The 26,473-nt window shown below is 37.8% G+C and overlaps 1 protein-coding gene and 1 long non-coding RNA gene across 5 annotated transcripts in view; one reads left to right on the top strand and one right to left on the bottom strand.

The window, feature by feature from the left end:
• Window positions 1-26,473, top strand: part of ESR1 (estrogen receptor 1) — a 380,127-nt gene that overhangs the window by 174,429 nt on the left and 179,225 nt on the right. For all 4 annotated transcript variants that reach the window (XM_027603416.2, XM_027603414.2, XM_027603412.1 and 1 more), the window contains one exon: window positions 4,251-4,367. In XM_027603416.2, coding sequence (XP_027459217.1) covers window positions 4,251-4,367 — 117 coding nt within the window. The remainder of the gene's footprint in view (window positions 1-4,250; window positions 4,368-26,473) is intronic.
• Window positions 22,306-26,473, bottom strand: part of LOC113927530 — a 46,350-nt gene continuing 42,182 nt past the window's right edge. The window contains exons 2-3 of the long non-coding RNA XR_003521658.2: window positions 24,499-24,608; window positions 22,306-22,473 (exon numbers count right to left, since the gene is read on the bottom strand). This is a non-coding gene — a long non-coding RNA (uncharacterized LOC113927530). The remainder of the gene's footprint in view (window positions 22,474-24,498; window positions 24,609-26,473) is intronic.

The following is a 26,473-nucleotide window of genomic DNA, read 5'->3' as shown; positions in this document are numbered from 1 at the left end:
TCTCAGGATACTGCTTGTTTTATTTTTTTTTTCAGTTTTATTGAATCATAACTGACAAAATTATAAGATATTTAAAGTGTTCCTTGTAATGATTTGCTATACCTATATTTTGTGAAAGGGTTCCCTCCACTGATTTAACACATCCATTACCTCATGTGTTTACTTTTTTGTAGGGAGAATATTTAAGTTCTACTTTCTGAGCAGATTTCAATGATACAAGTGTGATCAACTATAGTCACCACATTATACATCAGGTCCTTAGGCCTTAGTAGTCTCAAGACTCCACATAAGTGACCCCATGCAGTATGTGTCTGGCTTTATTTCACTTAACCTAATGCCCTCCAGATTTATCCATGTTGTCACAAAGGATAGGATTTCTTTTTTAAGGCTGAATAATATTCCACAATATATTTATATAAATATATAAATACCACCTTTTCTTTCTTCATTTATCTGTCAATGGACACTTAGGTTGTTTCCATACCTTGGCGATGATGAATAACGCTGCTATGAACATGGGAGTATAGATATCTCTTTGAGTTAATGATTTTGTTTTCTTTGGCTAAATACCCAGGAGTGGAAACACTGGATCATAGGGTAGCTCTATTTTTAATTTCTTGAGGAGCTGCCATACTGTTTCCCACAGCAGCCACACCAGTTTGCATTCTCGCCAAAGAGTGTGCGAGGGCTTCCTTTTCTCTGAGTCCTCATCTGCTTGTTTCCCATTTGGTCTGTTTTAATATTTCTTTTGAATCTCTGACTATGGGTCATTGCTTATTTTTGTAACTAGCAAGTGTCGTCTTTCTCCGGGTTGGTAACAAGGCAAAAACAGCTGCTACTGACAGAGGGTAAAATAGGAAGAAAAGGAAAAACAAAAAGTCGAGCAAAGGAATCCCAGGGACCTGTGGAGAAAAGCTATATGTGAGCCCATCTGCTGGCCCAGGAGCTGTGTGGTTTGGCCTGCAGGTTCCTGCTCCTCATGCTTTCTGCTTAGGTTTCATTCATTTCCTCTTCTCTCCACTCCCAGTTATTCAGACCCATTAGTCCAAAGGCGTTATTTTTATTTTTTGGTGGGCAACAAAATAGTGATTATTTCTCCAAGATGTCACCTGAGCCTCACATCTTGGCTTTGGCCTTTCACACTTCATCTAGGCCTGTGTAAAAGGCATGTTGGGGCTGGTCTTGTCACACATACATGGAGTTCTTCAGTGTCCCCAGTGAAAACACTATGTTTCATTCATACAGTTGGTGTAAGTTTTTTTTTTTTTTTAATTAGCTCTACTTCAATAGGATAGGACTTTTACAAGCAATTGTTTTCACAAGAACAAATAATAAAGTTTCGAGTGAAGTTTCTTCTTAAAGGAACTAACTTTTAATGTGAAAGCAAGCTTCACTTGCTTTCATTACACACCTTTGCTGGGTTGCCTGAGTGGCTCAGTTGGTTAAGTATCTGACTCTTGATCTCAGCTCAGGTCTTGATCTCAGGGTCCTGAGTTTGAGCCCTGCCCAGTGTGGAGCCCACTTGAAGAAAGAAAAAATAGCACACTTTTACAAAATTATTATACTCAAAGAATAAAAACCTACCTTGCCGTTTTCCTTCTCTGATGTCAGTTGAAGACTTATAAATAGTTGTTAATGGTGTTCAGTTAAGGTACTAAACTTATAGGTCATATATCAAATATGTACCTGCTCATTTTTTCTTGTTGCCAATTTATCAATTCTAAATTTTAATGTAGTTGGAGCAGGAGAAAATCCACTTTGTCACCAAAGGCTTGCATTACAAACATGATTCCACTGTGCATCTGTTTTCTTTCTTGTTAAGGGATGAATTCAATTGCACAAATCCAGTGTATTTTATTTGTTAAACATGTTAGTTCAGGAATTTCACTTGGTTCTATAAAGATACACATCTATAATGATGGCCAGTGCCAACATAAATCAATTGGCCTCTGATCCAATTCAGTTCTCTTGTCTTCTGGCTTGCAAAATAACTGGTTTTTGAGAGGAAAGTAAATCAAAGTTAATTTTTGGTTCGGATGATTATTGACTGTTTTCTTCTGAGACTTGATATAGACTCAGTTTTTTAGAGTTAAAATAAATCAGCATGTACAGCATAAGCATCATAGGAGACAAAACACTGAAAGTTTCTTTGAGGTGTCACAAATCTCCAAGTCATCTGAGTTTATGACTGTGGCAACTTTTGCTTAAAGTTAACATCTGCCCAGGTAAATTTTGTTTCTGGTTCTATGATTTCCTCAGCTTGTCCCTGTTAATAAGGGCAGTTCTAAACATGAAAATTGTGCCTGGATATTTGAGGCAGTGTGTGGTCTCTTACTAAAGTGGTCAGTTTACAGTTTTGCTCGCTAGTTTGCTGACGGCAAAAAGAATGCACGTGTTAATTTCGTCGGAAGCCTGTTTATATAGTACTTTTTATAACGTATATATAAAGATGGAGAAACAAGTTTTATGAGACCAACATTTCTTGTTAAGGCCCAACTCCACCCTATTCTAATTGAGATTGACCCTTAAGTTGAATAAAGAACAAAGAGTTCTGTAGTGAAAACACTTTGGTACATGTTGCATCTTGCCCTTGGTGAATGGGAAAATAGAGACACAGATGATCTGAATTAGAAGGTGCAATATTTCCTCATTTTTTTTTTTTTTTTTTGAGTACGGGAAACATTTTAAAATAGTCCACATCATATCCATGGTCTAAATTCAGGTATAAGAATTTAGAATTATATAAATGGACTTCTTCATAAAAACATGCCTATGTTTATTAATTTGTGGAGTTTAATATACTCCACATTAGAAACCAGACTTCTTTTGAGGGCTAAAGAAATGGAGGTGACCTCTAACTCTTAGAGCAGAAACTTCTTGTGGGCAATTGGCTGTATATACTCAGAACTCAGAGAAGAGGGTTGGACTGGGAGTACAAATCCGCAAGTCATCTGAGTTTATGACTGTGGAAGATGGAGCCACGGAATAAATTCTCTTGTGGGAAAATTTGGAGTCATAAGAAGGGCCTGACACTGAGCCCCGTGCCGCTCTAGCTTAATGTTGGACAGAGGGAATCTGCAAGTAACACTGGGAAGCCACAGCCTGAGGGGTGGAAGGAACACGGGGGGAGTTCTGTATTATGGAAGCCAAGGGAAAAGCATGTTTCAAGAGGAAGGGAGGAATTGTCAGATGCTCTGATAGGTCAAGTATGATGTGGACTGAAAATATCTGTTGAATTCAGCAATAGGAGTCATTTGATAGAAGGATTTAAAGCAGCTTTTGTGGGGCAGCTAAGGTAGAAAACAGGCATGGGTTGAGCTATGCAGGAGAGGTGAGGAAAAAGCAGACCTCAAGTGTGTAGACCTTTCTGAGGAGTTGAACTGAGAAGGAGGTGGGAGGTAAGATGAAAGTTTGAGAGTGATGTGAGGTCCCGGGAGAACTTTTTTTTGTGGGAGTTGCACATGATGAACGTGAATGAGAAAGACCATTTGAGCAAGAGAGATGGAGTAAACAAGAGGTAGAAGAAAGATCAATAATAAAGGAACAATAGCAACAACAAATATTTATTGAGTGCTCACCATATCCGGCACTGTGGTAAGCCCTTGACAGGTATTCTCACATTTACTTCTTAGAATAGTGCCACATAACAGGCGCCCTTATTTTCTCCAGGTTAGAGAGGGGTGAGACCTAGAGATGTTTACTACCCCACTCAGCGTCCTCCAGCTAGTAAGTGAATAAGGGCTGATCTTTGCTGCCACCCCAGCTCACAGCCCCCCACTTGAATTTAGGTGTTCCAGGCTGCATTTGAATACCTACCTACAGATTTTCTAAATTCTATTTTAAGAAACTTTGAAACTCTCTGTAAGTTCTAACAGTGTTACTCCGACAAGGATTTTTAGCTAGTGGTGTGGGTCAAAGAAAAAAAAAAAAAAGCCTTATTTGCTGAGAAAATGTGTGAGTGTATATAAAGCCTTGTGCCTCCAAATATAAGCTGTATGAACTGAAGGTGATTTGCCCGAAGAACTCCTGAAGCAGTTGGCAGAGGCAAAAATCAAGTCTAGGAGAGATTTCCCTCCGCAACACCCCCACCCCCCTTGGAGAAGGGCAGCAAAGGGATGGCATAGGCGGAGGTAGTGGCACAGTCAGGCCAAGTAAGTGATAGGAAAACATCCCCCAGGCGGCTTCCCTGTAGATTCTGCCTGGCTGCGTTTCCTGAAATAATATTAATTCTGTCCTCTTGCTTTTAATAGGACATAATGACTACATGTGTCCAGCTACCAACCAGTGCACAATTGACAAGAACAGGAGGAAAAGCTGTCAGGCCTGTCGGCTCCGCAAGTGCTATGAAGTAGGCATGATGAAAGGCGGTAGGTACCTGCCCTCCAGGGCGCCCGCCCGCGAGGGGCGTCCGTGCCTGGCCCCCCAGTGCTGGCTACTTCGGTCCCAACAACCGGGGCAGTGCAGTGTTTTCCCTTCTAATTCGTTGTTTCCTATTCCTATTCCTATTTTTCTTTGCAACACAAGTATTTTTATAACACGTTTTTAGTTTTAATAGGAAGTGCCCGGAAATGGAGATTCTAACATGCCATTTTGTGTCTTATGTTTTAGATGTAAATACTTATATTTTGTCAGAGGTGTGGGAGGTGGTGGTGGAAGGAAAGGAAGACTGCTCAGTGAATTGTTCTGGAAATCTTTTTCAGTGACTGTTTATATTGCTAATCCTAGAAAACGATGTCTGAAGAACAGCTTTCCCTAAATTGAGACTTGTAAATGTGAGAGCTAAATAGCTAATTTATAATCTTCCAATCTCTGAACATCCCTCAGCAAATTTGAATTTCAATCAAAAGGCAGCTTTTTCCATTAGAAGTTGAGTCAACCAGCAGCTCCCGCAACCTCAGCATCTGGCATGGGGCTGGGAGCAGTAGAATGACTGTGGAGCGCTAACAAATCATGAGGCACTCAGGCTTTGTGCCTGTGTGTCTCCATCTTTGTGGCTGCGTGCGTGCGTGCGTGTGTGCACGCGTGTGCGTGAGTATGTGCATGCGTGTGGTTTTCTGTCCCTCGCATCGGTCCATCCCAGTTTTGTTTTCTTTTACGGAAATCCAGTGTCTGGTACTGAGGGTATTACCTGCTCTATAGATGTGGTTGCCGGATTGTTCTTGTCTTCTTGGGGGATCTAGTCTTGAGGAACACAGATGCCAGTCTTGGATCGCCTTCAAAATACTGGAGAGAACAAATAGAAAATGTGTAATTCAAGTCATGGCGCGTTCAGTGTTTTAGGAGGATAGAAAGGGGACAGAGGGACCTACGATTATGTTATGTTGTCTGCTGACTGAAATAGGGGAAGAGCTTTCTGAAGGAGATGGGGCTTGAACATGAGTTAAGGAGAAGGGAGTTAACGATGAAAAAGAATGGAGATTGTGCAGGTGGAGGGGCAGCTAACCTTTAGCTTGTTAATACTTGGCTGAAACGGGCAGCGGAAGGAAAACCGAGAACCTGATTGGAAGGAGGCGTACAGTCAAAGATTCCTGAGTTCCATGGTCACAGATAAGCCTACCCGGTTGGGATTTTAAATACAGCATTTGGAATAAATTCTCTTGATGAACAGATGAAATATTGAATTTACGCATCGTGTGAGCTGTGACTATATGTCTTGGATGTCTGAAAAAGCAGCTTTAATTCAAAGGGTAATTAATTCCAAGAATTTAACAGCCACATTCAGAAAATGACACTTGGAGTCATAAATGGATTAAATATTTAAGGAATTCATCTTTCTTTGTGCTGTTGGAGAATTAGTCGGGCTTAATTAAACTCACAAAAAGCTTCTTAAGGTAACTTGAAAAGTGACAGGAATATAACAGTACATGTAAAAAGTTTAATTTGAACCAGTGGAGTCCAGAGTTTAAGGTGCTTCTTTGATGACTGCAGGTAGATTAAGCCCAGCCTCTTACATTCTGTCTGAAAGCTGAAATAATCAACTCATGAATATGTACCTTGGAGGGTACCCATATATTGACCCCACTTCATAAAAACAATTCTGTTTTTCCTAACTTATATCCAATACAGTCTGGCTGCATAAACATAAATTATGCATACTCATTTTTAAGCTAACAAAAATTTTAATATGCAAAGGCATAATAAGAGTCTTCCCACTGTTTTCAAACACAACTCTAGGTAATTCGACTACACCTAGGCCGCATGTGCATGCATATACTTGTATGAGTGTATTTATGACTAAAATATGTATCTGTTAGTTTGCTCCTGTATCAGTCTGCTTGGCCTGCCATAACAAAGTCTACAGCCTGGGGGGTTTAAACAACAGAAATCAATTTTCTCACAATTCTGGAGGCTCAAAGTGCAAGATGAAGGTGTTGGAAAATCCAGTTTCTGGTAAGATCTCTCTTTCAGGCTTTTAGGTAGCTGCCTTCTCACTGTGTCCTTTTCTCTGTGGGCGCAGACATAGAGGGAGCATTCTCTGGTGTGTGTCTCTCTTCTTATAAGGATGCTGGTTGTATTGGATTAGGATCCAACCTTTATGACTTCGTTTAACCTTTAATACTTCCATGAAGGCCCTGTCTTCAAATACAGTCACATTGCAGGTTCTGGGGCTTCAACATAGGAATTTTGGTGGGAAATAATTTAGTCTATAACAGCTGCTATATCAAAATACTATAGGTTGGGGGGCTTAAACCACAGAAATTTTCTCACAGTTCCGGAGACTGGGAAGTCCAAGGTCAGAGTGTCAGCAGGTTTGGTCTCCTCTGAGGGTTTTCTCCTTGGCTTACAGATGGTCACCTTCTCACTCTGTGCTCACATGGCCTTTTTTTTCTGTACTCATACATCCTTGGTGTTTTTTCTATTTCTTATGAGGACACAAGTCCTGTTGGATTAGGGCCCCACCTGTATGACCTCATTTGATCCTTATTTGATCTTTACTATCTCTTTAAAGACCCTGTGTCCAAATAAAGTCACATTCTAAGGTACTGGGGTTAGGGCTTCAACACGAATTTTGGGGGGCAAAATTCAGGACATACCAATATCTTATAGAGTTGTCTCAGTGGTTATTCAGTATCTCTCTACATTTAATAAAAGCATGTGTCTTTCTGGCAGTTTACATATGTGTATAAGCTTTATGTCAAGCTTTAAAGTTGTAAAATTATAGGCTGTGCAAACATCTCGTTTTAATTACATGTATAAAGCAGTTGCCATTAAAGCAGTGTGATTTATTGTATTTTCTACAACATGGAATACCACATATAACCTCATGATACCTTGTGTAACAACTCCCTAAATCCCACTGAATAAAGACTTAATTTACAATTGGAAGTACAAATACAACTATAAAATTTGAAATTACTTTGTAAAAACAGCTGTGACTAAATAAATCTTTATAACATTTTCTACTGGTTTCATAAGAATCCAGTTTCTTAACCAGGCTTGACAGCAATTAGAATATCGAATCTCTACCTATGACGTAAAATGGTTAGTTTCAGATAAGAGAGAAACCATATACCTACCCCCTATTTTTATAGCAAGGCTGAATCAATTTACTGAGATGTTCTAAAGATCTGAAAGCCTACATGATTTATCTACATGAAGACATTATTTGAATCTGTTTCAATGCCTATATTATCCTGAAAATCCAATATCATTATTAGATTTGGTTCTGAGCCATGTTAGTTCCGTAAGATACAGAATTTTAGAGAACGCATTTCCTCATCATAGTGCATGTTCAGGTCTCTCTGTCTCAGCTGCATTTTCCTCCTCATCCCTTAGCTGGTCCCTCCCCTTCAAACCTTAGAAGGCAGATTCAATGTCTTTTCTTCAGGGAAGCTACAGCTCTTCTCAAGTTACCATAATTATTATTGTTAGATATTCAACAACTCTCCATAAACTCCATGATGGCAGGGAGTCTCTCTGTCCTGTTTACTGAGCTAGGACTAAGTCATAAAGTAAGTATTCAAGACATTTTTTTTGCATGAATTGATGACTTAATTCACTTAAATAGTTATTTGTTTAGAGTCCCTTACACATGAGCTGTTATGAAGCAACATGAATAAGACCCAGTCCCTTCCATCACTGTCCTCATGGTACAAAGAGGACATTTGCATATGAAGTGGCAGAAAAGTCCAGAAGACAAGTTGAGGGTAGGTTGGAAGATGATAATGAAAGACCAGTGGCCAATGGAAGTTCAGAGCTTTAGCCAACCACTCCGGGTTTAGTCCAACCCAGGATATTACTCAGACTATCTGATTTCCAAGGTGTATATATATTTTTAAGATTTGTTTATTTATTTATTTTAAAGGAGGGGGGAGGAGCAGATGGAGAGGAAGAGAAATCCTCATCAGACTCCCTGCTGAGCACAGAACCTGACATGGGGCTTGATCCCACGACCCTGAGATCGTGACTTGCACTCAAATCAAAGAGTCAGAGGCTTAACCGACTGAGCCACCCAGGTGCCCCCAGGTTTATATTGTTATCAAAGAATCTGCTATTCTAGTTTGGTTTGGTGGAAAGTGGAAAGACTTCAGAGATGGAATTCCTGGTCCAAATACTGCTCCTCCTCAGACTTGCTGAGCAATCCTGTTATAGTCACTTTTATGGGCTTCATTTTCCTCAGATGTAAAATAAAAATTCTACTTAACAAGTTTGTTACAAAAATTGCAATTCATAACATATAAAAGTACTTCATAAATTTAAAGTACCACCCAAGTGTTAACTATTATGTCTTTTCTTTTCTCTCTCTCTCTCTTTCTTTTTTTTATGTTGGAAGAAAGAGAATGGTAATTTCATCACTTGTACTGGGTATAAATATCTAATTCCTTTGTGGGGAATAAAAACCTGGCTCAGACACATCTTCTTTTTTGTGTTTTTCTTTTTGGTGCCATATACTGGATATGGCTTCATGATAGTGAAATTTGTTGTGCTTTTCATTTTATGATCTCAGATTTACACAAACTTGTTAAAATTCTTTCCTCACAATAGACTCAGAAATGTGTTGGTGGCAAGGTTTTCATTTTTCACATGAGGAAACTGGCACACAGAAATTAATTGATGCAGGAAATTAATGATAGACATGCACTGCTCATCGTGGTTATGCTTTCTTATAATGCATTAAGAAATTTGAAGAGGAGTAGGAGATACAGGCTTTCAGTTATGGAATGAATAAGTCACAGAATAAAAGGCACAGCATAAGGAATAGAGTCAGTGATATGTTAATGTCAATGTATGATGACAGATGGTAGGTATACTTGTGGTGAATGTAGCATAATCTATAAACTTGACAAATCATTATGCTGTACACCTGAAACTAATGTAACATCGTGTGCCAATTATACTCAAAAAAAAGATGAAATTTGAAAGAAATATTGGCTAGTTTTTATTTTGATAACAATGCTACAATTTAATTTTAAGAAATACTCCAAAACAATAAATAAATTAATGTTACAATTTTAAAGTGAAAAGATAAGATACTAATAATATAGATGCGGAGATGTATGTTATGGGTCTAGAATAACTCAGAAACCCAGTGAAGAATCGGAAAGTAAAATATTTCCTTGTTGCCTAAGTTGAATATTTATCATTATGAGTGAGTATAATTCACGGTACTGAAGGGATAACTCCCAATCCAGAAAATTAGTTTTCCCTTAATCCTACATTGCCTATCATTTACCAAAAGTAATCAACTGATTATTATTTTTTTTGTGGTAACAATTTTTTATTTAGAATTTATCTACTATTTCCAAAAAAGGATTTAAAGTAGTTAAGTAACTATTATTATTTTTTTATTATGTTATGTTAATCACCATACATTACATCATTAGTTTTTGATGTAGCGTTCCATGATGCATTGTTTGCGCATAACACCCAGTGCTCCACGCAGAATGTGCCCTCTTTAATACCCATCACCGGGCTAACCCGTCCCCCCACCCCCTCCCCTCTAGAACCCTCAGTTTGTTTCTCAGAATCCATAGTCTCTCATGGTTCGTCTCCCCTTCTGATCCCCCCCTTTATTCTTCCCCTCCTGCTATCTTCTTCTTCCTTTTTTTTTATTAACATATAATGTATTATTTGTTTCAGAGGTACAGGTCTGTGATTCATCGGTCTTACACAATTCACAGCGCTCACCATAGCAAAAGATTTTATTTATTTATTTATTTATTTACTTATTTATTTATTTATGAGAGAGAGACAGAGACAGAGACAGAGACAGACAGAGAGCATGCGTGGGTGAGCGTACCAGTGGAGCCCGGAGAGGGGCAGAGACTGAGGGAGAGGGACAGGCAGACTGCTCAGAGTGCAGAGCCCAATGCAGGCTCCATCCCATGACCCCGAGTTCGACCCTGAGATCCTGACCTGAGTGTAAATCAGGAGTAGGACCCTTAACCCGCTGAGCCACCCAGGCACCCCAGTAATCAACTGATTGTTAATGTTAATGATGGTAGAACCAAATCAATGAATTGAGAATGTAAATGTGAGGTTCTTTCTTGGGATTGTCCAGGAATTCATGTGAGAATTGTAACTGCATGTGAATCTAAGCTTTTTCAGAAGGCAGGGTTAAGGATGCATGTTTAGGATTTGATTTCAGAAAAATGTTAAAAGAAAACCTAGTTGCTCTAGAGCAAAGAGGTTCTGGGTGTTTTAAGCAGCAACCCCATGTATTTATGCTATTAGAATATCATTTTACTAATTCATATTATGGATATTTAATTTATTAAAAATTTCCCCCATATGATCAATTTTCGTTTGCAGACAAAGAAATACACGGAATCCAGTCCTTGAATCATATATAGGACCTTTTTTTTTTCATATATAGGACCTTAAAGATTAATGAATCCAGTGCTTTACAACATTTAAATCCATCATATGCTTCTACCAGCAGTAGCAGATTCTCTATCTATAAGACAGATGAAAGCTGATTTGGCATAACCTTTTTTCACTCAGTTTGGTGTTCCTGAGAAAGCTTATAGGAAACCCAGGGCTCTAAGGGACACAGTTTGCAAACTACTGATCTAATCTAATTCCTTCATCTTCTAGATAAGAAAACTGAGGCTAGAAAGATTATGTGACTCGATCAAAGTCTCAGAACTACTTAGCAGAAGAACTGGGCCTAGAATTCTAGATTCTAGACTCAGAGTTTTTTTTTTTCCAGCATACCTCCTTACTGAAGTGCTTGCTCCATGCTACTACTCACATTTAACATGAAAAATAATTGACTAAAAATATAGGTGGCATATAACTAAGTTAATGCACACAAACACATGCATATACTCCAGAGAGAAGAAATCCAGAGTAAAAGAAACCACCTTTATTCTATTCTTCCAGATGACATGGTGATACTAAGGCTTCAGTGATGTGTTGTCCTTGCGGAGCTACGGGACTTAGGCTTACCAGGCTCATAGCTAACCTGTGAGCGGCTCTCTATTTCTGCTTCCGCGGTGGTGGCAGCAATGGCAGGAGTAGGGGGTGTGGAATGTGTCAGGACTGACTCTGAATTTAAAGAAAAGAGGAGGTAGGTAATGACAACATTGGGGTCCATTAATTTAGCATGAACGAGAACAGTGAGATGACTAATTAGTCATTCCATCCAAACATTGGTAAAGAATGAAAGAGATGTCCTGATACATCATGCCCTCAGCTGCCTAGCGGGGTAGAGGCAGATCAGCATCTGTGACTGTTAGTTCAGCTGGGTGAAGCATGATGGCAGGTAGCCCCGTGCTTCCATCCTGGTAAGAACCATGCCACTTTCAGACCTCTTGACATAGACGGAATAACTTTTTTTTACAGCTTTGGCAGAGTATGATGGGGTCAGCTCAATTTGAAGATTGTTATCAAAACTACTTTTGTCAGGGTTACCAATGACCTTCATGTTGCTAAATCCAACAATCAGTTCTCCGTACTTATCTTGACCAATTAGCAGCCTTTGACACAGTAGTTCATTTTCTCCTCCTTAATCTACTTTCTTTATTTGGCTTCCAGGACGATATGCTCTTTTAGTTTTCTTCCAACCCTACTGGTCACTCCTTTTAGGTCTTCTTTGTGTGTTTCTCATCATCTTTACTGACCTCTAAATTTTGGAGTTGCCCAGGGTTTAGTCTAGGGACCTCTTCTGTTTTCTGTCTGTACTCCTTGTTGGTACCTCTAGCCCAAGGGCTTTAAATACCAATTATATGCTTAGATCAGTGACCACATATAATAGGCAGTCAATAAATAGTTGTACCATGCATGAATTACTAGAATGAATGAGTTTGGAAAGTACATCATTATAGCTGTAGAGCTATGTATAGATTGAGAAGAAATTGAGTTTTTTGTTTGTTTTTAATTAAGGGAGACTATCTGCTTGGAACTTAAAACCTGCAGTATAGTAGTTAGCTTTTACTTAGAGTAGTTAGCAGAACCTCATCAATGGCAAACAACAGTAAGCATCTATTACATATCAGGGAGATCACCCAGGAGACTGCTGAGATTAGCTGGGTTCACTCATATGTCTGGAAATCAGCTGGCTCTTTTGGCTCGTGCAGCTGGGATGAATTCAGTTTTGTTTCACATGTTTCTCATCCTCCAGCAGGTTTATGCAGGCATATCCTCATGGTGATGGCAAAGGCACAGAGGAGAACAAGCCCCAAATCACAAGCCCATTTCAAGCCTGTGCTTGCATTATCTGATGATATCCAGTGGGCCCAAACAAGTCAAATAGCTGAGTCCTTAGGCTTTGAAGGGGTGGGGGGGTGGGGGGTATGTCTTCAGAGTTACATGCAAAGGTTGAAAAACTGGGGCCATTTTTGTAATTTATCACAATCAGAAGATGAGCTTTTCAGATTTTGGACTGAAAAATAATTATAGAGTCATAGAATCTCTGATGTGGAGGGGACCGATGAGTTTATTTACTCTTCCTCTTTCAATGTAGGAATCCTGTATGTAGCATTCCTGATATCTTGTGTTGGAGTGCTGAAAACAGACGTGCATTTTGTTTTCATGCCTCTCTTAGATATATGATGAAGGGACACAGTGAGTTAGAAAAACCCAGAAATAGATGTGAGCCAGTATTCCTGGAAAGATATGGGCTAGTTTAAGATATGCTAGATTTCACTAATTTATTCAGATGTGGGTTTAGTGTATACCTGTGTATGTTACAATTGCTTATGAATGCAAATTAAAAAGGAATTAAATATAAGGCTATTTAATATTTCAGTAGAAGTTTCCTGCATATATAAAATTAACCAAAGAACACTGACAATCATACTTTTATTTTTAAGTTATAGCTAGAATACCATTTTAATTTTTTTTATACGGAAATAATTTTATTGCTTTTTCAGAGGTCAGTTTAGTTCTTAAAGGATGGAAAGAGGGATCTTCGTTTACTTTTCTAAGAATGACCTGGCAAGTTAGAAGGAATGCTGACAGTTTCTTAAGGCTAGGCAAAAATTTCAGGACGGATCTCTCTTGCCCCTGTGGTTTGCTTTCGCAAAAGTAAATTGGCCTTGAAATGATGTAAAGATCCTTTCTGTGGCTAGAACTTATAAAATGTAGAATTTTGGGGACAGTAATTGTATGAATGAATTGCTGCTTTTCAACTCTGTAAACCTAAGACCACATGAATTTTCATATGTTTACTTTGAGTTTCAATGATTGTGGTGAGGATAATGAAGGGTGTTTAGAGCTGAAAAGAACTTAAAGATCACCTAGCCCACCTCTTTGTTTTTCAGCTTATTGTTCTCCTCCAAGTCACACAGCTAGTTAACGGCTCAGACAGGAGGTCAAGACTCTTTGGACCCCTCCTTCAATATTCTTTCCGTTGTACTGCACTGCCTTGCTGACCTGTAGTGATTTAGATCATCATGAGAGACAGACATGTGCATAAGTACAATGATATTAATATCACATAAACCGCAACTGTGGACACAAAATACTACTCTTCTTCCACAAGAACATTAATCAATGAATGCATTTGGCACAGCTGACGTACCAAAATAAATTTATATGGTGATGGTTTTTTTTTTTAAAGAGTTACTTAATATTTAATTACTTAATATTGCTTAATATTTACTATGATTTAAAAAGGACATTTACTCCTTCAGGCCACAGGTTTTCACTATTTTCCAGTAACAGTTTCAATATTTGTTGTAAAGCCTCTTTGTTTTTTTTAAATGTTTAGACTATTCTGGTATAAAAGAAGGCAGCTCTGCTAGGTAGAAGGAGGCCTGGCTTAGGATCGAGTGTATGAACTGGCTCTTCTGAGGACTCTTGGACAGATCACCTCATTTTTCTGAACTCTGTTTTTAGTTCTGAAAAATATGGGCTTAGGGCTCAGTGATCTCTAAAGTATCTTTCAAGTCTTAAATTTTATGTTGCATGATCTAAGTTCAGTTTAGTAGTGGAAAGTTCAGAATCTAAAGCTGAAGGTAAGTGTTTCTACCTTTCTGGATATGAGGAACAACTTCGGCGGCCATCATATTCATATTTCATGCTGAATTTGCAAAGCAACTAGCAACTGGAAAAACCTGTTGTCATGGAGAAAGCTATTCTCTTCAGTAATGAGCATGGAAAGAGAATCTCTTCTTAGTGGGGGGGGGGGTGTCACACAGAAATGAGTGTGATGCTGCCATCATGGTGGCCGAGCTGTAAAAAAGGTGGCTATGACATCACTTATATATCATCACAATTATTCAGCCACACAAGTGAAAGAATTCAAGAGCAAAGTTTGTTGAGAGAGGACTTTATTAAAACTAAGCTCTTTCTGCTACTAGAGATGTAATGGTTATACCTAAGACTTGAGTCCCAAGAACTGGTGAAAGTTTCTAGTTTTTGCCTTGTGGAACAGACAAAGGAGGAGGCTAGATAGTAACTTTTGTGAAGTTCCCGATTAAGTATCACACGAGCTTGTCTGGTGATGTTCGCTAGCAAACATATCCAGGAAGTGGAAGCCATAACACACTCTCACTCAGACTTCTGGGAAATATATGCCAGCCCTAAGAGAGATCCTAAGGTAAAGTGTAGAGTCATGTATAAAGAAATGTCTGGTTACACCTTGAGGCAACATGTGGTTTAGTTTTTTAAACTTGACTGAGCAAATAAAAGTTAGTGAGAGGCACACAGAATTATACTTAGGTGTTTATATGTTTAGAAGCTTACTTTAAAAGACTGGCTATTATTGCATTTATTTTGTAATAACTTTTTGGCAGTTTTATTTAGCAAATTTTACACATAACAAATGCCAGGCCAAGTCCAAACTCCTTAGCCTAAATCATTTCCAGATAACCTTAATGAGCATTTACTATGTGAAGGTCTTGGAGGCATAAGGGTAGAAGGTGGTTACTGATCACAGAGTCCAGGCAAACTAATGGTGGAAGGAAACCGTTCACATAAAAAGGTGGTGAAACCCCTTCATTCCGTCAAGAGACCTGGGATTGGAGTTGGCCCCAACATTCCTGCCTTCCTCCATCCACCATTTCTGACCCTAGTGATATTAGTGCTCTCAGGGATCAAGCAAGCTCAGGTGTGTTGTCTGGCCCATTGTACTTACTTTCAACTTCTGGCTCATGTTCTTGGGGATCTGTCTTACTGCCAAGTTAAGTCCTGCTCATCCTTGACTTATTTATTTTTCTTTGTGGGTTCTAGTCTCATAGAAAACATACTTGTGTAAAAATACCAACTACTCCATCAGGCTATTCTGAGAATCAAATGGATGAATATATATTTCGGCAATTATGAATTGGCATACAAATGTTGGGTATCATTATTCATATATGGTGTAGCATTTTGGCCTGTCACTTTTGGAATCAGGCCACCTGGATTCAGATTTTAGCTCTGTCTAGGGATATGTGACCTTGAATAAGATATTTAACCTCTCCAAACCCCAGTTCCTTCATTTATCAAATGAAGAATAATAATAATAATGGTAATGATAATAATAATAATAATAATAATTATTCCTACCTAATAAGGTGGTACAGGAATTAGGTATAACTTGTAGTATTGTATTTGGCTTTTAGTGAGCCCTCCATAAAGTTGGTTGCAGTAGGTAATAAAGAGCATACACAATTTTTGCCTTATGTACTTAATCTAATCTCCAAATAAAATGCTATTCCACTATACTGTCATCATCATCACAGTTAATCAGAATTATTAAGTAATTACTTATTACGTATTTAGTTCGATGTAGATAATCTGTGATATGTAAGATGTAGTGTCTAGCCCCAATGAACCTACGATTTCACCTCCTGCCTGCCCTGGCGTTCAGATTTCTCTGCCCATTGAATCACACTTATTTTTTCATGCTGCTTTGCTACTTTCCTAAGAAACTTTTGGCCACGGCAACCAGGTCTGCCCATTGACTACAAAACATACCTTGTCCCTTTATGCCTCCTTTCAATCTGAAGTTAGTTATAAATACTTTATTAATTAGTAACAAATTTTCCTGTTTACTAAAGCTCCTCTCTGTAACTCATTTAGGACTCCCTGGAAATCATCACCTTTTTTCTCTGAGTACCTCAGAATATTCTTTCTCTGTGTGAATCAGAAGGTCAGGTGAGCTGCTGGTAGATAACCTGTGTTAATCCAGGTACTGAGCTTTTTGAATCCCACCAGCTTGAGGACGAGTGAGACACATTGGTGTCAAGTCAATTCCAGTTGCCAGAGAGCAGTTTCTACCATCTTGGCTCTGACTTCTGCTTGAATTCTGCCCCCTGGATTTTAACCTATACTTCAACATCTGTCCTCTGCCTCACCTTCATTTCTAACCTTTGACATAACCCCCTCTACACAGAAGCCTGGATTTTTGACTTCTAGGTTATTTATCTGACTGCTTACTCTCTCTTTGATAGAGTCAACCATGTACAGACTCTGCTGTCACTTAACCAACAGAGATGCCAACTATTGAGCTCTGTCCTCAACACTGTCCCCACGTCTCATCCCCAGGCTGGCCTCTCGAGTGCCAGTTATTTCCTGGACCTCTGTGCTGTTCCACCAGCACCCAGCCAACTGCCTGGGAGTGCATATATAATATCTTTATTTATTGAACACTGAGTTGAATGGGGTATAAGATTCACCTTCTGTGTGCCAGATAGTTGAGCCAAGCTAACAAGTTAGTATATTGTATTTTAAAAGTATGTCTATCTCCTATCTCTCCAATTGGATTTTTAATTTCTATAGGGATGGTCACATGCTTGTTTTAGTCACAGCATAGTACTATTTTTGTATATACCTGTTATTGATGGTGAGATGAATGAAAACAGAAAAAGGAGAAGCGGTGGTTTATTTATTTATTTTCTAGAGAGGGAGAGAGCGAGAGGAGGCCAGGAAGGGGCATGGGGAGAGGAGAGAGAGAAAATCTTAAACAGGCTCCACACCCAGCATGGAGCTCTGACGCAGGGCTCTATCTCACGACCCTGAGATCATGACATGAACTGAAACCAAGAGTCAGATGCTTAACCAATTGAGTCACACAGGTGCCTCAAGAGGTGGTTTATCTTAATGTTTAGTTAAACAATTCCCTTGGCATTAGTCTACTATTCAGATCATATAGGCATGACTAAAGTAATACCACTACTATAATTAATCTCACGCTCTTTCTCCCCACTTTTTGCATATGCATGGACTTATGGAAAATTTATAATGCAGTTTTAAACATGAAAAGTACTAACACTAAGTACTACAACTATCATAACAAATAAATAAAACTATGCATTTAGTAAAAAAAAAGCTCATTTTAAGGGAGTAAAAAATTCCATTCCCAAAATTTTTAAGTTAAAAATAAAATTTCCATATTATTGAGTTATTTTAATAATATTCAATATCACAGATAAGATGAACTGTTTTGTTGGTAGATATTTGTTTTGAGAAGTTCTAGGTAGAGCATCTTTACTGTTGAATGTCAACTTCCATTTTTTTCACTTTAGCTTAATTTTTATGTTGATTATATTATTTTGTGAAGGATTCAAAAATATGCCTTTCATACTATAGAATGGGGATTTCCTATAAAGTATTAGATGTAGTGAGGCAGTTCCTATCACGAATTTTCCAGACATCCTTTCTTGCAAGCAGATATTAGCTCTATTTTTTTAATGTATTCACGTACATTCTGATTCTCTCTCCCTCTCTCAATATGGTTTTAATTCATTACATGAAAAATTTTTTTTAAATAGTTTTAAGAATTTTTAATAGTAACTGATTTTGGAATAACTTACTATGTTTGCTCCAGTGCTTTAGTTCACCATCTACTCAGTTGAATCCTTCCCCAAATTAAATGTTGTACATATGGAATTGATTCTCTTCACATGGATGTATTGTTTACCCCCAAGGAGATGTAGCTTTCTGGCTTGTAGTAGTACTAATGGGTCAGAATAGTGCCCATCCATACCTGTCATATATTCATGAGGAATCGTCTGATAGAAGGCAAACTAAACAAAACAGACAGCAGAACAAACCCTAGCAAGATAAATTTAAAAAAATCCTGAGAATATTTAAAAAATAAAGTACTCTAACAAAGGATTCAGGTCCAATGCAAGAATACTGAAACAGAAAAAAGCAGAGCCAGCTGTGGGAAAGCCAGCCAGGGCACAGCCGTGGGACAGCATCTGGAGGGGCTGTGGATGAACTGGTGTTACTTTAAAAAGACAGAAAGGAAAAGGAGAGGTAAGGACTGACAAGGAAGGTGGTAGAATACTGAGGTTTGATGCTCCGAATGTGCTCAGTATGCTAAAGGCAGTAAGAACAGAGGAGAGATGAAATGCAAGTGAGGTGTACATCACTTAGTCACGCAAAGAGCTGATGATGATTCAGGTGGAGCAGGTGGACCTCACAGTAGGGAAAAAATAGGTTTGAACTCCAACTAATCAGGTGATAATAGGAAAATAAACAGAGGCATATCAAATAAAGGCAATATTCCTGTAGTTAAGGACCTAGATTTGGGGCATAATCCTCAAAAAACAGACTAGACTAGTAGAACCTGCTTTTCCATTAAAAAAAAAAAGAGAGAGAAACTTTTGTGTTAAAAGTAACATGTTAAACTGTCCCAAGAGCTTACTTCTCCATATTTGGGGCATCTAAGGATTTGGGGAAAAAATACAGAAATTAAGAAAGATTCCTGAGCATCACGAGCATAGCCTATAGGCAGGCTAACTTTTCTATTTGAAAGCAGAAAGATAGTAGCTCAAGATTTATACTTTCAGTAAAAGTAAAGTAAACTTTACTTCAGTAAAGTAAAAATTAATGACTTTCAACTTTTAGTGAAAATCTAAATCAGGCTTCGCTCTTGGATCCCACACCCACATCTGAAAAAGATGAAAAGATGATGGAAGACAGATGTGAGACATTAAAGGGTGATGGATTAACACATTAACAAAAGGTTGATGTTAGAAGGTAGAATGAATGATTGTTAGATACCATCTTTAAAAAATTGTAAGAGCTTGAGAACTATGAGATATTTTAAAAACTTTTTCCACAGGTGGCAAAACAGGTAGAGAAGGACAAACCCAAACAATGAACTCAATGACAGAGTTTTCTTAGTCAAGTGAGGAAATTAGAAGCACATTTTTTTTTTTAAACAGGTGACTGTTTTTAAGAAACTGTATTAGTTAAGATTAATTTTGATTTAGGAAAGAAACTGTTTAAAATCTTGAGAGGGAAATAAAAATAATTGTCATTAAAAATCAATAGAAAGTTAATTTATCTAGGACTCATAAAACATTTTAAAATTAAATGAAACTGGACTAGACAGTGCTTAAAAAATAACAAGCTAGATTAAAAAAAAAATCCCTTAAAGAGACACCTATCACAGCTCTGAATTTTTATGTCCAAATACTATAGCAACATGATGCCAGCAAGAAGAATGTACAAGCAACTTCGGGTTGTCTTTTCTTATTGACTTTTCAGAGCTCTTTGTATATTCTGAATTCTAATTTTTTTATTTATTTTGTGTATTGCAAATGTGTTAATATAGTATGTAGCTTGTCTTTGATTTGTTTATGGTATCATCTATTTCATAGAAAACTTTAATTTTTAAAGTATGAAATTTATCATACTCCTTTTTTCAGCTTGTGCTTTGAATTCTGTTTGATAAATCCCTCCCTCTTTGAACACTATAAAGTTATTTATCTATTATCTATCTAAAATCTGTTTTAAAAGTATTAAAGTATTTTTTTCACGTTTTGTTACTTATTCCAGCTGAAAGAGATTTTTGTTTATGATAGGAGGTAGGGATAAAATTTATTTTTTTCCATCTGGATAACAAAATTGTCTCAGAGCTATTAATTAAATAATACATCCTTTTCTCATTGATCTATAAAGGTACCTCCATTATCTGTGAAGTTCCCCTATATGAGAATCTGATTCTGGCTCTCTTTGCTATTTTTTCCCCTTTATTTGTTTATGCCTTCACTAAGCCCGGTTTCAATTTCAATAACTTTGTAATTACTTTGACTTTATAATCCTTCTTGTAAAGGATTTTGTTCTTCTTCAAAATTGTTTTGGCTATTTATGGCTATTTTTTACTTCCAACGGAATTTTTTAAATCAACTTTTAATGAAGTTTCATTGAATTTTATAAATTAATTTAAGGAGGATTGACATCTTTGTGATAGTATGTCTTCCCACCCATTGACATTTTAAAACTCTCCTTTTATTTTAGGTCTTTTAAATTACTTTCAATAATATTGTAAAATTTCCTCCAAAAGGCCTTCTGTATTTTAAAAAATTACTCCTAGCTATCTCATTTTACTGATAGTTTTAAGACATATCTTTTAAAAATTACATTATCTTATTCTTTCAGATATGTCACGTATTTATTAAAAAACTATAAATTCAGGATTATCCTGCCTATTTGTTTATCATATTCCTATGCTATTCAGTATTCTTCAAAACAGGATTTTTTAGGGTGGCTGCACTAACATTCCAGTATAGACATACCATAATTAATTTAACTATTTTTTCAATTATTGGTATTTATATTGTTTCTAACTTTCACGATTTTCATTCCAATTTAGTGTATGTGATGCTGAAGCAAACACCTAACCCTCATAATTTTCTTTTCTTTTCTTTTATTTGAGCCCAACACGGGCTTGAACTCATGACCTTGAGATCGAGGACCTGAGCTGAGATCAAGAGTTGGCTGCTTAACAGACTGAGCCACCAGGCACCCCATCTTTCATGATTTTAAACAAGACTATGAACAGCTTTCTTGCTAAGTCTTGGCACACAGCAATAATTATTTATTTAGGATTCATTCCTAGAACTTGAATTTCTGAATCAAAATGTATACACGTTTGCTATATGTTGTGAAAAATCAATCTAATGGTGGTTTGTTGAGAAATCATAATATATAATAGAACATACTGCAAACATTACAAATTATGATATATAGAAATGTACTTATTGACATGTGGAATATATCGTGAAGGAAGCGGATTATGAATACAACTTAAGCATTTTAATTTGTATAGGTTTGTATTGAGCAATAAGGAAGGGAGTGAATAAATGAATGAGTAAATGATTCTGGTAGGAGAGACAACAAATGTGTAGCACAGTTAGTCCTGGGTAAGGGAATTATGTATGATTTTTATTTTCTACTTATAAAATTCTCTATAATTTTCCATCTTCAACAATAAGCATGAAGTATTTATGAATAAAATTATAAAAAACAACTTTGATATTCTTATATAGATTTAGTGGGATGACATCTCTCCATTTTTTTCATTTTTAGGAAACTCTATTCCTGCAGTTCTTTTTCTTTTTATGTTTTCTTCCTGTCTTTTGGAGTGAGTTTGTCCAGCTGTCTTACTATAATACATCTGTACATTGTTATTATTGTATTTAGCTGATAAATTTCACAACTGTAATTATTTTATTCCTCATTTGGTACTTAACTATATTTTAGCTGAGTTCAGAAATATCTTTGCATGAGTTCATCCAACTCATCATCATGATGTTGAAATATCAATAGCAAATCTCTGGTGTTTGGGGTATTTGTATGTTTCTTGGTCCCATTTGTGTCTTGATGATAGGTGGCAGCCATTATCACAAATGGCAAGAATACACAAAAGCCACTCACTGTGTTACCCTTCCCCCTCCTTGCTTAAAACTGAAGCAGGAATGACTAGTATAATTCACTTAGGAGATACTTCATGAAACTGTGGAAAAATTAATTAACTTTTCCATCCTTTATCAGTCTGTTTTCAATCCCTCTTGAAGGTAAGTGAGCAACACTAATAAGGAACAAAGAGATTTCACGAACAATGAAAGCTTTTCCAAACAATAGAGAAAAAAAATTGTTTCGAAACAGTGACTTATGCCCCATCCTTTTATTTGAATGTGTTTTCTTAAGGCAACGACTGGCAAAGAGTTGAATGATTTTAGGTTTAAAGTAATTTTTTCTCAGCAAGACGCCCCACTGTCATCAGGTCTCTTTCAGAGCGATTTTTGTAACTGATATATGGTAGCTCATTCTGATTGCTTGCTCCACATCCACTCAGAGTACACACTGTTCCAAAAAATCACAAAGTTGAAATATTTTTATTTGGGCAACTTCTGCAATCAAGGTAATTCACCTTATCTTCCGAGAATAAAATGGAAAAAGGCAACCCAATCTCTGTGACCTTAAACTTCTGTGGAAACTTAGAGGCAGGTTAGCTTAGCTGGTGAGAGCTTGGTGCTAATGACACCAAGGTCGTGGGTTCTATTCCATGACAGGGCATTGAGACTCAAAGGGAAAGCCTCATCACATTGGCGCAAACTCCCTGGGACATCTGCTAGCCATTCACAGTGAGGCAAAGGACTGTGGGTTTTTAGGGAATTATGTCATAACTTGGGGATTCTCCAACTTGAAGCCATTTGTGGGCCCCAGGAAGAGGGCCAACTGAGGCTGGGTGAGAGGCCCTACTGTATCCTAAGCCAGAGCACAATGGAAGATGAGAAAAGTTAAACGAGCTCCAGGAAGTCCGTGTCAGTCCAAGCACTGCATTCAATGGGGTGTAGCAAAGAAGACCCGGTTTAGCCACTAGGAAGGTTTGTAGATGGAGTCACTGTGTAAACCAGTGTCAGGATATCTGTTGATAGGGGTTAAGACACCCACCATCAGTCAAGGGCTCTGGGAGTGGAGTCTATTTCTGGAAGGCATGTGGCAAGTGCCATAACAGTTCTCTACCTACTACCGGGTTCAGGGCTGAAAAGGTTGGGCAGAAGCAGGACCTCTGGAATTTGGCCAGTTGAGCTGTTCAGGAGTGGTGTAGGTGCAAAGTGGGGGGGTTTGGTGAACTACACAGCTATTTGGCCTAGGCCATGGGTGTGGATGCGGAACTTATGCTATGCCGTGTCTGGGAGCATGATTTAATTACAAGCTTCACCAGACAGACAAGGAGGAATGCTGACATACCATCTTTCTCTGCATTGGCTGGCTTGGGGACAGGGAGGGGATGAACTGTAGGCAGGGGCCACAAACAAATCCAGCTGTAAGGTGCTATGAATATGGAGACAGAGGATAAAAGAGGGGGTGGAAAAGGTGTGAACAGTTCTCATTGTTGCAAAAACTAGGTGGGGAGGACATTCTGTTGGCAGCAACATCTTTTTCATCTCTTGACAGTTCTAGAAGGATACGCTACATATCTAGTGTAGCACAGTTTAATAGAATTTCTGCTAAGATGGAAATGTTCTGTTCTGTCCAATTCATTGGAAGTAGGGTTTTTTTTCATTGTGGTAAAATATACATGACAGAGTTCACAATTTCAACCATTTTTAAGTGTACAGTTCTGTGGTATTAAGCACATTTGCATTGTTGTGCAACCTTCATTGAATTAGATTTTTAAAGTAATTTTAATGATGACCAACCTCAGTCTCAGAGAGTTTGAGTAATTTGAATATGCATTGGTGGTTGAGTGAAGATTCGAGCTCCGTGTTTGTCCAACTACAAATTCCATACTTTTGCTATAGCATGTATTGCCTTTACCAGAAGTAACTTCCATCCTTATTGGATTATTTATTTTTATATTGAAGTATAGTTGACATATAATATTATATTTGTTTCAGGTTGTACAACATAGTGATTTAACAATTATATGCATTACTCAGTGCTCACCATGAGAAATGTAGTTACTGTCCGTCACCATACAAAGTTATTACAATGTTAGTGACTATATTCCCCATGCTATACTTTTTATCCCTGTGATTTATTTATTTTATAATTGGAACTTTGTACCTCTAATCACCTTTACCCATTTTTGTATCCATTAGCCACATGTGGCTATTGAGCACATGTCATGTTCCCAGTTTGAGGAATTTTTAATTCAACTTAAATTAAATTTAAATTTAAACAGCAACATGTGACTAGTGCCTACTGGATTGGACAGAGCAGACCTAGATGCTAGAATAAGTGGTAGCAGCAAATCCTATTAGAGAATAATAAATTAATAATTACAAAAGAGAAACAGGGCAAAACCCAAATGGATCTTTCTTGTTGGCCTTGGTCATACTCCCACTCTCAAATAGGTGGCATTCATTTTTTTTAACTTACACAATGGTAAACTCTGTAGTGATGAAAGTTCATCTTGATATTGAGATTCAGCATAGTCAGAGAGCACTGGATTCCTCTTCTGGACCTGTACTGTGCCACAGATTGTCCGTCTGTAAAATGGTAATTAAAATCTGATTGGTATTTGTCACAAGCAGTAGTTAATGGGTCAGTTTCTAAATATTCCTTCCTGTCAAATCGTTTAGTAGTTGTTTCAGAAGCACATAACACAATCTATTCAAGGTGTAGGAAGAAAAGAATATAATTTCTTACTTTTTTTGTCTCATTAAGAATATTGTATTTCAGCTTGTTTCTGTTATATTCACATCACATATTAATACATTAGCACTTTAATGTAATTAAATATAAACATGTATTGGGAGCGCTTGCTCAAGTATTTTTTCCTAATAGAGATGTACAATCAGGAAAGATAGAGATGTCAGGTCGGTAGTGTATCCTACAGAAAAGGCTGTCCCTGGGCTAATGTGATTAAATGTTTATCCTAATCTCAGATTATTTTGATAACATAATTATGGAAAATACGGGTTTTTTTTTTTTTACGTCTTTTCCTTACAGTATATTCAATAACTATATCAGCTGGTTCAATTGTTGTAAGTTTCATAATTGTGTTTTGCGCTCAGCGAGTTTCCTGTTTCTTCCCATACCTGTATCTTACCTACATTTCATTTTCCTATATCTTTATAGTTCCATCTGACTATCTCTGAAAATCGGGCAGGAGCTTTAAAACTCGGCAGTCTCACTTTGTAACCCGCTCTGACTCTGGAAAGGGCTGCCTCGCCACTCACAGTTGCCTCCACAGTAATGTAAAATGAATGAAGTTCTGGAAACTCTAGTCTTGAGAGCATCCTCCTTACTTAGGTTCATGTATTGTTCTGATTTAGAGATGGCAATCCTGCTTCCCTTGCCCCTCTCCAAATCAATTAGGTTAGACCCTGAGGGAGGGTCCCAGAATGGTTTTCAAAATTCCCCAGATGATTCTATTTTTTAAAAAAAAAGATTTATTTTTTATTTGGGGAGGGAGAGGAAAAGAATGCACTTGGAGGGGAGGGGCAGAGGGAGAGACTCTCAAGCCGACTCCCTGCTGAGCAGGAGCCCAGCCCGCAGGGCTTTATCTCAGATCCATGAAATCATGACCTGAGCTGAAATCAGGAGTCAGATGCTTAGCCGGCTGAACCACCCAGGCCCATAGAGAATTCCCCCGGAGACCCCAATGTGCATCTGGAGTTCCGCCCCACTGAGATGGTTGCTGTTTGTTTTCTCTGAGGACTGTTAAGCATCATCAGATATTATTTCACTGTTACATATTGGTCCACTGCATGGCCCAATTGGTGGCCACTAGTGCTTTGTGGCCATTTAAACTTAAATCAATTAAAATCAAATGATATCATAAATGCAACTCAGTTGCATGAGCCTCATTCAAATGCTCAGTAGCCGCAAGCGGCTAGTGGCTGGTTACTTTATTGCACAGCCCAGCTATATATAGAACATTTCCATCACCACAGAGAATTCCATTGAGCTGTGCTAAGGGTCGGGAAACATCAGATTGGAGAAATGAAGGAGGGAGGGTCCACTGTAACAGAAACCCGAAGTGTTCTGTGTGGTTGGTAGATGCTGTATCTTCCGTTACATGTGGAATTTCGTTTATGAATCCCTTGATTTTTAAATTCAGTGGAAATGAATTTTGGTTAATTTAAGTGAAAGACTGATTTACTTTGATATGACTTGCTTAGCCTACCTTGCTCCCTTGTTAAGAGTATCTGTGGCTGCAGTTTACTCAGTCCTGACTTGTTTTTTGGTTATGTGTGCCATTTAAATGCAATTGAATCATAGAGGTTTGCCCTTCCGAAATCTATATTGTTTTATGGAAGAGGTGAACAGCTGGTGAAAAATAGTCCCAAGGTTTCTAATCCCACCAAAGGAAAATATGGTGTCAGGCATCGCCTTGCACCATGACATT

Source organism: Zalophus californianus, chromosome 7 (genome assembly GCF_009762305.2).
Source record: "Zalophus californianus isolate mZalCal1 chromosome 7, mZalCal1.pri.v2, whole genome shotgun sequence".
In the NCBI taxonomy this organism is placed as follows: Eukaryota; Metazoa; Chordata; class Mammalia; order Carnivora; family Otariidae; genus Zalophus; species Zalophus californianus.
This window is presented reverse-complemented; position numbering and strand designations above follow the sequence as displayed.